Source organism: Amblyomma mixtum, unplaced genomic scaffold (assembly GCF_055824585.1).
Source record: "Amblyomma mixtum isolate Tamu unplaced genomic scaffold, ASM5582458v1 scaffold_70, whole genome shotgun sequence".
Classification (NCBI taxonomy): Eukaryota; Metazoa; Arthropoda; class Arachnida; order Ixodida; family Ixodidae; genus Amblyomma; species Amblyomma mixtum.
In genome coordinates, this window is record NW_028317767.1 from 80,012 (window position 1) to 93,950 (window position 13,939).

Genomic DNA, 13,939 nt, shown 5'->3' on the forward strand with positions numbered 1-13,939 from the left:
TCACTACTTTCAAGACGTCTCAACCTCTCGTCTTGTACTTCTGCACAACGAGTATAAGTGAACACACTTGTTCTTTGAAACGATCAACAGGTAGCCATTTGGTGATTCACTATTCCCAAATACTGAACGCCATTCCTTGCCAAGACGAAGACGCCGAATGTGCAGACGTGTGCACACAAATTATTTTAAGTGTTCTCGATCCATAAAGAAGGAAATGCTTGCACTCACATTCCATGCATAACACAGAGAAAAAAGAAAGACGGGTCTGTTGGAGGGCTGGTCAAATATTTAGGGGAATCCCCGAAGGCAGAGACTGCTTGTTTTTGTTTCAGTTCTTTGCCCCATTGAACGCGTATACGCTCCATCTAAGCACGGGTTAATTCATGATTTCTATTTCTTTTTAGTTCTTCTGTGTATTCTAGCACCATATTTTTCAGCCTATAAATTTGAACACGCAATAAATAGAGCAATTGGTGGTTAGTCAGCGCATGTTTGTGTCATGTCTGTAATGTACTTTCACTGCCACCATGTGTAAAGGCAGCAGCATTGTCAAGCTGCCCAAAGCATAAGCTTTCTGCGTGTACTCCTTCCTTGTACTTTCAATGGATGACAAAACTTTATTGATTTGGTCACAAATCCTGGAAACCGTTACAGCACACAATTACACTGATAAAGCACTCTCAAGCAGCAAGTAAACCAAAAATAAGCATAGTATATCATCAAAAGGCTGGGCTTTGCTTCCCTGCTCTTGCATCGCATTGATAGAGCCACAACACAAGCATGGAAAGAACAATAAGACAGCATGCTTCTCTGGTGGTATGGCACTCAGAAAAGAACACAGAACTTCTCGGACATTAGTATGTCAGTTTGTTAGCCAGCGCCGTACATTCTAGTACAAAACATATGCACATTGTAACAACATCGAGACCTCGTTTTCTTCTCCTTCAAAAGCTTTTTTTTTTGATTAAGGCATAAGAAATTATGCGAGCACTTCATATCAATGCACAAATTTTAGATTTGCTGCTAAGAACCTCATTCCGGAAAGTGATTTATTTTATTTCTTTAAACATTTGTCTGAAAGAAATGGCAAAGTTGAACAGATGAGGGGACACAGAAATGAATGCACAGATAAAAATAAGAAATAGAAAGGGTGCGAGAAAATATTATTGTGACGAACCTGAAAAAACACCCAGGTTTTATGAACCATATTTACCTATTGGCTATTCTGGCAGAGTTAAACGAAGTCCTGCTCACAAGAATATATGATCTTCTTGAACTGCAACCAGAATTCATGCACGTCATTCAACACACTGAAACTAGTAAAATGATGACATCTGCACATGCCACAATTTAAGTCCCGTTCATGACAGTAGCAGTTTGCTTGGTTCAGGTTTCTTACAGTCGAGGGAAAACAAACCGAAGAATTGCCCCATGCCGACCCTCTTTAAAATCATGTAAATTTCAATAATGTATCACAACCTGACCCATTAAAAGTGAGACAGGTTAGCCAGCAACTATTTCGGTATCTAAAGTTGGGAAAACGCATGAAAACTTTAAGGAACAGTGGTTTTTGAAGAATGTTGACTTTTTTCATGGCGTTTTAGACGGTATTTTTCTTTGAACGCCGATGTGCAGAACTCACACTGATATGGTTTCTCACTCTTATGGGCTTGCACATGCCTTGCAAGGTTTGAACTCTGTGTAAAGGCCATGGGGCAGAGCTGGCACTGGAATGGCTTCTCACCCGTGTGGGTGCGAAGGTGGGTCACCAGATGGCCTCTTTCAGCAAAGCTGTTCCCACAGTAGTCGCATTTGTATGGACGCTCACCCGTGTGGGTACGGATGTGTGTGACCAAGTCACACTTTTGTACACATCTCTTTCCACAGTGGTCACACTGGTAGCGATGATCACCGGTGTGGAGGCGAAGGTGCAGTTCTAGGTGGCTTTTCTTCATGAAGCCCTTACTGCAGTGGCTACAGTGATGCAACTGCTTGTTCGCATATCCATCCTGGTGGTTCCCAACAGTGTTGCAAAGACTTGGCATAGAGTGCTGCATATGGGTGTCGTCGTCCTGCAAGTTTTCCCCAGGCGGCACACCCTGGTCAGGATCAGCTTTGACCAGGCCTGCATCAATGAAAGACAGGGAGTTTTCAATGGAATGCGGAATAAGACATGTCACAGTTCATTTGGTATGGAGGGATAATGTTTTAGCTTCTGAAGAATTACTGAGAGCAATCAGCATACTCTGCAGGAAACTTAAGAGCCAGAGCTGCTTAGACAAAGTGCTCGTATCATCGGCAGGAAACTTGCATGTAATGCTGAAGAGAATTTCATCAATAAATAAAGTCAATAAGCTTTGATCAAACCCACAGTACACTCCTAATGACTGTATTCCTCCTGTCTGCTGAAGCTTTAAAATTAATTACTCTGCACATTTCAAGGAAACCTTGTTCACGCTGCTGGAGAAAAACTGCCGAAGGACTACTTCCCTGCCTAGAAACGTAGCCAAGTGTTCAATAGTGAGTTCGAGATAATCTGTTATGACCAAAAATAAAGTAGTACCTAGCAAAAAATTCTTCAAGCATACCACCAAGGTCGTCTGTGTGCTTTGTTTTTTCAAAAACATTTTAAAAGATGAACAATCAAGCTTAAAGAATAAAAGTCACTGTAATTTACTGCAAGAGCAAATAACTGCACTGCCTTAATTTTATATAAACTAAAATACCTGTGTCTACAGGAAGCTGAGGCATAATCAGGAAATGCAGGATATTTACTAAAAGCGTATACCATATCAGACGCGACGAGAGAACACAGCTTGCTGCGGACCTGAATTTCTTTTCCAATTTAAAATACATAAAGTTGTGCCTAAACCACAAGTTCTGCATATATTACTGCCACCAACGGACAAAATCTACCACGCTGATACCTTTACGCTCAGCTTTGACAAATGTCCCTTCAAGATTAATCCCAGAATCTAAAACAGCATAACAGTAAAATGTAACTGATTTTGAGAGTTCATTTTGCAAAGAAATAGCACACAGAAGCACAAATAAAATAATAACTAGCAAAATAATGAGACAAAAGAACTGAATTCCAGGACGACAGAACCACAGTGAAAAGCCAGGACTCAAACTGGAGAGACAACAGCACAGAAAGCAAGATAAAATGTGACGCGCAAAAGACACAGGCACATAACGGGCAATTTTTCTAATCCCCTCCATGTTTTTTCATTGCTGCTAATTACAGAGGAGTTCAGAGAAAAAGTGCAACTTGCACTGCAGTGTGCTGGATCACAAGGTATCCTATGACTCGTGCTGCACTCATGTACAATATCAGAAGTGGAATGTTTCACGATATACATTGTTCATGTTGCAATGCTGTGCTCTTTACGCTAACAAGGACGGGTATGCTATGCCCAAATTTTTACATCGCCACCGCAATCCGAGATCACTGGATATGCCATTTCTTAACCGTCAAGCTGTTCCACCGGCAAATGCGGGTAGCAGAGGTTTTCGAAGATTCGCCTTCAAGTAGATTGTGCACTCTTTGGCTTGCGATAACTGGTTCAAACGCCTGAAAAATGAAAGAGAGCAAGAAACTTGATTATCATAAGAACCGACGGTCGCAGGCTGCAGCACTCTGTTAAAGGGCTAGTCTGCTCGCTTCTATTTTTTTTTTTATGAAAGGCAAATGCTTCTTTGTTGTATAAGCGAATACGAGGCTGTGGCACTGAGACTCGCAGCAGGTTAATTTAATACCGCATTTTTTTCATACGGTACTCTATCTCATGGCAGATGGTGTCCGTAAACCTCGACATTGGGCACGCATGATGTAGTTGATAGAGCAACTATATTCAACTTTGAGGACATGACTGCACCCCTGCTTAGAGGTTGTACAGTGGCAATGACGAGTGTGGTGGTTTTGAAATTAATATCAATAAACAGTACACCTGATACCATCACAGACACCAGCAAGCACTTTTTCCAGCAGGAGCGCAGAGCCAGTGGCAGTATTGTAGCAGTCATCATTTCTAAAAATGTTACAAGAGATGATGAGAAAGCAAGGAAAGCATAATCGTGCATGGTTAAGCTATCCTAGCAATGGTGACAAGTAGCAAGAGAAATTAGCCCGTCTGAAGTTTTTCCAGTAAAAATATACCGCATATATGTGGTCAAGAGGCACACCCATGAATGGGCCACTTCCCCGAACTGAGAGCCAATAATATCAGAAAAATAAAAAAGAAATCAACTGTTCTACACGTGTGCATGCATTCTTTGAGGTGCTGTCAGATGACGACAGATGCCTGTTTCTATCATTACAACCGTTTTTCAACATGCATGGCTACTGAGGTGAGTGCTATGATCTTCATTTGTGCTGCATCTTGAGCCATGCGTTTTGCCAATCTGCGACAAGTGACGGTTTCCGGTGCGAAATAGATGCTTTACAGTGTATGATGGCATCAGCCAGGGTTCTGCTGATGGCGACGGCTTTGTTGGTACTTCAGGTTATAGACGCACATATGGGCATGTTAGGTCAGGCGGTTGGGGGTGTCATTGCAAAAAAAAAATAATAAAACAGGGGATGTGGTGTTATTCCGACTAGTGTGCAACCGTGGTAATGTGGCACATGTACACATCTTGTCATCCCATGCCGGCACATAAGGAAGGTGAAAATAAACACAACAGTGTTCCGCCTCTCAGCTCTCAGTCAGCGTGTCCATTTGCTTCTATAAGTTGCGCCATACCCTAGACACGACATATCGTGCCAATATCCTTTCTAAAACACGTGCAACACATGCAAGCGGAACGGTTTGTTTGAGATACGTGTATGTGATGCCACCGGGTGAATATTATTAAAAAAAAAGCAGAGAAGCTTCTTTGGACATCCACAAGGTAGCGCTAGAAATATCAAAGCAATGGATGCAGGAGTTCTAGGCTCACAACTCCAAACATGGCAAAAAAAAAAAAGTAGCACGTACCGTATTCGCTTGATCATAAGTTGACTGACTGGTAACTTAACTCGCCCCCCCCCCCCCCCCCCCTCATATCACAGCTTGGTAAAAAAAGAAACTTGGTGGTTGCTTAAGCTTCGCCTTTGAAGGGGGCTCTGAAACCTTTCGAGAAGAGCACATCAGCTCGCTCAATAACTGCATTGTGTTGTCATGAAAACCTAAGCGAAATAATACACTTCTACAGGCCGCAGAGGACCCACAATCACACACAAAAGTTGACGAGCCCTTATCGGCAACTTTTTCTTGCTCGCAGCCTCCTCCGTGGCTCGCACCTGCATACACAAATTGAGAGGCGGCTATTGGTTAGATTCTTTCAGACGTGAGGCAGCTACCGTGGCCGCGGCCAATAAGCCGCGTAGCTGCGGCGGGTCAGGAAGCTCTGCTCCCGGCGGCTGGGCCACTGGAGGAGCACCGACGCTCCAGCGTGCAAAAAATGATGAGAGAAGAGAGAAAGGCGCGATGACTCTGAAGTTCAAATTTTCACTACAGATAGCTCAGCTTCAGCGAAGCCCATTTAAAAAATCCTTGCTGGACAATATTCGTAAAGCGGCGTGCTTTAACATGCCAGGCACACAGCGACCTTATTGGAGCCCCTTTCAGAGCCCCTTTAAGAGTAGAATGCGATAGCATTATCCGGACGCCGCCTCTTAACGTCAGACGCTAGTGGGCACTTTCCAAAACGAAAAGGTATTAGTCACTGGACTACTCCTGGAGTAAGCGCTGTGTCCCCTCTGTGTCGTTTTTTGTTAGCGCCTGGATTTTTCACACTGGACTACTCGTCACCATTTTCAAGCTTGTGCCATCGTCCTCGCTAGCTCTGCCGTCGTCATCTTAGCTGCGGTCCCGCAGCACATCGTTCTAACGTCGTTAACCAGCAAACAACCACAGCACGTCGTCATTCCACGAAATTCCTCACTTTGCAAAACTGCCACGCCACAACACTGTGTGGAACAGCTGAAAATTTTGCCTCATTGCAACATCGCACCTGTACCACCCATTCCGAGACGTCGAACTGCTGGCCACAACGCACGGTTGTTCATTTCTTCAGCGTAAAGAATGACAGCTTTCTTGAATGTAGCCGTGAATGAGAGCTGGACACATACTGGACTCGAAGCACAAATGACGACAGACGAAACCGTACATTAATAACCGGTAAAACGTTGCCAGCAGCCATCAAATGCGTGAGCAGTGTCAAGTCTTCTATCAGCTACAAAAACACTCCTCAGAAGCACTGGTTCCGAGTGGCGGCGCAACTTTTTCCCCGCCATGAATGGTGCAACCACGATTGGAACAGCGGGCCATCATGATCCATCAACTATCGATACTCCCTTGAGTGCCAAGTGTGCAGTTGAAAGAAAAAAAAATAAAAATCCTTTAACTGAATTCTACTGGGCAGAGTCGTGGAGCAAAGCTGAAATTGCAATCACGCTATGGCATTGCTGATACCTCAATTGTCTTGCCTTTATTTACGGTGCCCAACTGTGGTTTCGATTCCAAGTGGAGCACCCCACTTCGGATTTTCAACTGAAAAAAGTGAAGGTCAACCTACAATCGCGCAAATACAGTACGTGTCCCGTTTTCCCACGAAGGGTCAAGTGTTGTGGATCTAAAAAGAAGGAAATGCTTGCATTCACACCCCACCGAATAACACTGAAAAAAGACGAAGACAGGTTTCTTGGAGGGAAGTGCTAGTTTTTGTTTTAGTTTAGGTCACCCTCAGCCATATCTCCACTCCATCTGAGCCAGCGTTAATCCGTGATTTGTATTTGTTTCTAAATCAGCTGTGTATTTTAGTTTCATCTTTCAGCCCGTCAACTTCAAATCACTATAAATAAAGCGATCAGTTGTTAGTCAGCAAATGTCCATATCATGTTCGTAATGTGCTTTCGCTGCCAACATGTGTAAAGGTAGTTGCTTCACAAAGACGCCGATGGCTTCAGCTGTCTGCAGGCACTCTATCCTTGTGCTTTGTATGGATGAAAACAAATATTTATTGATTTGGTCACAAACGCTGCAAGCTACTACAACACACAATTACTACTGACAGAACGCTCAAAAGCAGCAAGTAAACCGTTTGCGAACTGACCAGCACCGCGAAAAAAGCTGATGTAGTACTGTAGATCAATTTGAGAGTGTGACAGAATCCCATTCGCGAAGGGGTGGGGAGGTGTTACATTTGAAAACAGAGACACCAACCAGTAAAAAGAGATCCTTCTTGACATTTCAGCTGCATGGTGGCCGCATTCACAATGAAGACATCACCAAAAGAGGTTTATTTTAAATAGATTTAAAAAATCACCGAAAGGAGCACGTGTATATCGGGTTTAGATTTGCGTCATTTCATATCAGCTTGTGTGCTGTGTTCTGTATATATTGTTAGAGATTCCATGTGCAGTCGTGATGTTGTCATTTTTTTGCTTGCAACAATCCTTGCCTTGTCTCAGTCAATCTCATGGCCATTCATCACTCGGTGCTGATTAAGCGCTATTAAGAATGCTTTTATTTTTCACATGACGAGCATGCTGCTGCAAGTGCTTTTTGCAGCATCTTGATTCTTCCAAGTAAACTCAGTTGCGGTTTATGCAAGAGACTGCATCTTTGCTGTGAACAAGGGCCCCGTGCTGGGAGTAGGTATGTCAAGAAAGACCTTTTTTGGCTGGTTGGTGTCTCTGTTCTCCAAAGCATTAAAGCTCACAACGCATACTAGGATGGAGTAAATAAATGTTCATTAAAGGGACACTGAGGAGTAAAATGAAGTTGGCTTGTATCGATAGAATACCAGCAACTAAACACAAAAACACCACTCTTTCTGAAAACAAAGAAAGCTCTTGTAAGGTAGAAAAGAGCAAGAACTAAAATACAGGTTTTGCTGGAACAGACCAATCTCGCAAGTACAAGCGTGATGATGAAAAAGAAAAAAAAGGGACCACAGATCTCTGAGGCTAATAAACATACATGAAGGGTATGCATTTGATCCATACTAAAGTATACAAGTTTTGTTTCAAGCCACTAGTGCACTCTTATCACAGGAGAAAGAGAGAAAAAAGACAACCTGAATGCTGAAAATCAAGGAAAGCCGGAAATTAGAGGCACATCAAGGCGGCCGGCTAAGTTTTGGTATTCTTTGGGGCACTTTGCGGCTATGCGTTCTGCGTGCCCGTATAGTTTTATTACGCACCTCGATTTACAAGGAGAGAGCAGCAAGTGCTCCTCGGCCGGATTTCGAGCAATGACACGCAACTGCGACAAGGAAAAGAGCTATGTGCAGCCAATGTTCAACGTGCCTCCATGTTAGCAAATACACCGTTCAGCGTGTTCGCTTCACTAACGTACCAAGACACTAGGGTGCATAAGCAGCCCTATAAGGAGTATTATTACAGAATTTCAATATGCCTGCACATACCAGTTGCTACACACCACTCGTGACGGTGGCTCAGTGGCGACAGCGATGCTGCCCACTCCTCGGAGCTAGGACTTTCTTGCAAGACTTGCCGCCTCAGCCCTCAAAAGCATCGCGTGCTGTGAGGGGTTGAGGTTGCTGAATGCATGACGCAGTTCCTTACGAGAACTTCGTTGCCAAAATTGGGAAAAGGGTCCATCGTAACATTGGTGCAAACGTAAATGAAGCAACAACAGGTGATCGATTCCTTCAACGTCAGGCCGACAGTAGTTGTCATTTCGGCTGGTACGCCCCCCGCCGCCAGCAGTCACGGAGTCACTGTTCTCCTACTTTGTCATCAGAGACTGCCGAGAATCGCAGAGGCAGGAAAAACGTTTTAAACTTCGAATCCAAAACTCTTGGCAATAAACGCATCTTTCACTCCAGGACAAGCGGCAGCAAAGCTACAAATGCCAAACTATCGGATATCACTAACACAAAAAATTTGATAGCATTGTCCCGACTGTCCCTCAGTGGTTTTTAACAAATGAAACTCCACAAGCTTTAATAAATTGCAATAATTTTTATGTCAGCGGTCAGTTTATATCAATTTTTGTCAATGTAGTTGCCAAAGCAAGTTCACTTGAGTTTCCATAACCACAACACAATCTGCAAGGGCTTGCTGCAGAAATGCTTAAATACCTCGAAACCATTACCATAAAATAGAATGAGAGCAACTGCTGTTGAGACGGTGATGGTTTTCCTTCGAAGCTACAGCATGTTTGTCAAGATTTACAATGCTGAGCCCATAATTAGTAATAAAAACATGCCACATGCAAAGATAGCAGGTTATTTGACAAAAGTTAATGCACAGGAATCTAGTGCAGTAAAGCATTCATTTTTAAAAGCGAAACCAAGAGACTACTCTAAAGAGCTGCAAACAAAAGCGAGCAATGTTCATCATCTGGAGTCTGGGCTTTGTTTCTTGGCTCTTTTGTCCCAATTATACAGCCACAACACAAGCATGGAAGGAATAACAAAAAAGCACGCTTCTCTGGTGGCATTACATTTGCTTTTAAAAGAACACAGAACTACTCTCATGTTGTATGTCAGTTTACAAGTTAGTGCCAAACACTGTAACCACAGTTCGTGTGCATCACCCAATGGGCTTAAACTAAGCTAGTAAAGTACCAGCCTGGCATGCTCAGGTTTCTTATGGAGAAGGAAAAGAAACCACAGAATTTCTCTGTACTACGAAGGCAGGTAAATTCGCATATTTTTTCCCTAACGTAGCAAATTAAAAAGTGAGACAGGTTAGCTAGCAATGGTATTGAGATGATGCTGAGAAAAGGCATCCGAACTCCAACGAACTGTGGCATTTGAAGCATGTTTCCTGCTTTCATGTACCTTTACACTGTGCTTTTCTTTAAACGACATTGTGCACAGCTGACACCGAAACGGTTTTTCTCTTGTGGGCACGCACATGCTTTGCAAGGGATGAACTCTGTGTGAAGACCATGGGGCAGAGCTGGCACTTGTATGGACGCTCACCCGTGTGGATGCGAAGGTGTCGCACTAGATGACCCTTTTCAGCAAATTTGCGCCCGCAGTGGTCACACTTGTATGGGCGTTCACCCGTGTGCGTGCGAAGATGTGTCACCAGGTTGGCCTTGAGAGCAAACCTGGTCTCACAATGGTTACACTTGTATGGACGCTCACCCGTATGGGTGCGAAGGTGTCGCACTAGATGACCCTTTTCAGCAAGTTTGCGCCCGCAGTGGTCACACTTGTATGGGCGTTCACCCGTGTGCGTGCGAAGATGTGTCACCAGGGTGGCCTTGAGAGCAAACCTGCTCCCACAATGGTCACACTTGTATGGACGCTCACCAGTGTGGGTACGGATGTGTCTTACAAAGTCATGCTTTCTTGCAAAGCTCTTTACACAGTGTTCACATTGGAAGGGATGGTCAACTGTTTGGGCACGAAGGTGCGGTTCTACAGGGTTTTTCTGCATGAAGGTCCGACTGCAGTGGGACGACTGGTGCAGCCGCTTACTGGTGTTTTCCGCAGGTCGTACTCTGAACTTGGGATCAGCAGTGGCCAGGCCTGCACCAAGAAAATGAGAGTATTTACAGCATGTCACAGCCCGTTTGGAGGGGCAGCCAGTAACCTATAAATGAAGAAGGCAATCTTACACAACATTTATCTAACATTTCATTTCAAGGTCAATGAGTTGTTCCTCAAGAAAAAAAATGTTTTTAAACCGAATTTCCTGGTACTCGTAAATTAGCCTGGAGTTGGACAGATAATGTATTAGCTTTCAAGCAATTACTTGTCATACTCTGCAGACAACTTAATAGTCAGAGCAACTAAGATAAAGTGTGCTCGTAAATGCCTGGCCTCTTGGGAGGGATCTTGCTAGTCTGGCCAAATTTTTCACGAATTACAGAATGTCTGTGAGCTTTCACTCGTGATGCAGTACACTGCTGATGAGTGCATTCCTTTTGTCTATTAAAGGTTGAACGTTCACTACCCTGCATGTTGCAGATAAACCTTGAGCAAACTGCTGGAGAAAAACTGCTGGACGACTGATTCCCTTTTACTAAATGTAGCCAAATGCTCAATATTATATCTGAGCAGAGCTGTCGCGACCGAAAATAACGTGATCAGCACATTTGCTTCTGTGCACTGCACCACATCGCGTATAATCTGACAGTGTGCAGGTCTGGCAGCTACCGTGATAGGTTTATTGTACCAACAAAGCATGAACCTCTTCAGCAGTTCTGCAAACATCATAAGCAAACAATTTTCTTTCTGTAGCCTCAAGCAAAAAAAAAAAAAAACAAGGCTCCGTGACTAAAAATATCTGTAGCTTGATGTTACCAAACTGAACTGCAATGAATAAATAAAAACATACACAGCAGTTCTGAATGTTAAGACAGCAAAATAAAAAAAAGCAATTAAGAAAACAAAGAACTATATTCAATCTTGCGTAATCAGACCCGGTGATCACAAAAAATAAACTAAGAACAGAAACACTCACATCGCACACCACAAGCACAAAACCAACTCTGCCAGCAGGGTCACCAATGTAGTCCATAGCACTAAAATAAGCATGAACCATTAATATCAAACCAAAATGAATCAGACAAGATAATATTTCCTAACACCAAATAGAATCAGAAGCACACGCACTACAAGCTCCTGTAGAGATCAGGTAAAACACTATAGATTAAAAATCACCTGAAAACATCTGACAGCATAAGAAAAAGTTATTGCTACAGCTATTCTGAGCTCAACCGATAAGAACGTTGTATGCAGAAGAATGCAGAAAACAATAAGCCATAAAATCATGAGCTAACAGGGCAGTAGAACCACAATGAAACCGAGAGCTAAACTGTGGAGACTAGAGCAGAAAAAGCAAGACCAAGTATGATGCACAAAAGGCACATCCACACAAACACAGGCGCTTTTCTTCAGGTATTTTTTTTTCCTTTGCCGTGTACTCTCCAGATTGTGTACTCTATTCAGAAAAAGCTACACAGAACAAAGAACATAGAGAAGTGCATTTGTACAGCAAGGTGTAAGATAACAAGGTTTCCTCTGCACTCGCACACGATGTCATACATAGAATGTTTCACAATATCCACTGTTAATGATGCAATGACGGTAGGTTGGTGTATCAAGTTTGATGTCACCAAAGAACTAAGGCTATGAGGAGCACTGTAGTGGAGAGGTTCTGGTAATTAGACCACGTGGGCTCGTTAATGTGCATTGACATCGCAAAGTATATGGGCCTCCCAACATTTTGCCCCCATCAAAATGTGACCACCTCAGATGGGATCAAACCCGCATCTTTCGGATGAGCAGCCGAGCAGCGTAACCACTGAGACACCGTGGCTCATTGCTGCAGTGATGGTTGTGGTCTACGCGTTAAAAAGTCAGGGACGAATACGGCCCATTTTCATGCACCGCCACCACAGTCTTAGATCACTGGCTATGCTGCTATTTCACGTTATGAACATCAGGCAGTTCATCCTGAAAATGCTGGAAGCACTGTTTTTGGAAGATGGTTCTTTCGGCAGCTTGTGTACTCATTGGTCGCCAGTATTGGTTTCGATGCCTGCAAAATGAAACGGAGCAGAGAAGTTGATTAGAATAAGCACTGCAAGCTGCAGTATTTTTCTAAAGAGATGGCCTGCTGACTTTCATCAACTTATTATTTTCTGCAGCAATTGAGAGCTGCTTGTCCAAATAAGCAAATCTACACTGTGGCTCTGTGATACGCAGCAGAAGCATTTGAAATCAAATATTTTCATATCATAGTCTCGTTTTCTCATGGCAGACTGTGTCTAAAACCCCAACATCGAGGCCAGAATATACACGTATAGTATGTAACTATGTGGACCCGACTGCTGTGCCACCCAGGCACCATGCAGTGGCAGTAATGAGTGTCACATTACATGAGATGCACGAGTGTTATCAAAACTACAGTGTAAAACACTAAGGCGGTCTTAAAGATGCTATAACTGAATATATACTCGATATTACCGCGAATCATCTTACTGTGAGCTTACTGATGCTCAAAACCGCCGGTACGCAGCTTTATCATTTTGGCTGTGACACGAGATGCGACTGGAAATATGTCGATTGATTACGGCCACGCGGAACTGCTTCCACACTTTTCCAGATTGTTGTAGTTTCTTTTGGTTGCTTAGTTCAAATGTTCCTTGCAAAGTTTTAAATTGAGTGCATACAAGAGCTGCAGTCATTTTTTTCAACAACCGCCAAGCAGGCTTGTTGCTATGCTGCCTCCAGATACCAGCAACTGATTCTGCCAACAGGAATGCGACACCACTGGCAGTAAGTGGCGGCAGTCCGTCCTTTTGAAAGTGCTAGAAGAAATGACAAGAAAGCACAGCTACGCCATGCTAGAAATGCTGACTTGTTGCAAAAGAAAAAATAAAGACGTCCAAGCTTCTTCAAGAAGAAATAAAAAAATGTAGCTATTTCCTACTTCAAGTACGACTCTTAAAGAGTAGCATACTGACTCAAGTTGCTCACAAACACTGTAAACTAGCAAAGAACACACGTACAGATGTTCACATAAATATTACAAACAAGTAACAAAAATAAATTCCAACACCATTGCATCTTAAATCATGAAATAAGGATGCCTTGCATGCCTGAATGCATGAAAATGTAGAATTTCAGAGTTCACAACACAACGGCTGCAACAGGTCAGTTTTAATGCGACAATGTTAAGGGCATCGTGTCACAGAAAAGCCAGCAGCATTGTCAGCGTCATTGGTTGCGAGTAAAAAATCCATGAAAAATCCCGAGAGAAGCAACCTAGGTCACGCGACCTTGTGACACTATCATAACCTGCCTACCGGGTCACGAGTTTTAATCAATGATTGGTCATGAGAAGTTGCTCGGGAATAGCAACCAGGGTCGCACAAGCCCCACCGGTGGCGACACCTGCCATCGCAGAGAAGTGCCGCATTGTTTAACCACCCCACTAGGAGAGGTATGAGGACTCCCAGGG

General features: G+C 43.4%; 1 protein-coding gene across 1 annotated transcript; it reads right to left on the reverse strand.

Moving 5' to 3' along the window:
- Positions 1-591: 591 nt before the first annotated feature.
- On the reverse strand, positions 592-11,692 carry LOC149324340 (uncharacterized). The gene is made up of 2 exons (XM_089565616.1): positions 9,943-11,692; positions 592-2,125 (listed from the first exon to the last, which is right to left on the reverse strand). The coding sequence occupies exons 1-2, from the start codon at positions 10,403-10,405 to the stop codon at positions 1,554-1,556; spliced, it is 1,035 nt and encodes a 344-aa protein (XP_089421742.1). The 5' UTR covers positions 10,406-11,692; the 3' UTR covers positions 592-1,553.
- Between the last annotated feature and the right edge of the window lie 2,247 nt (positions 11,693-13,939).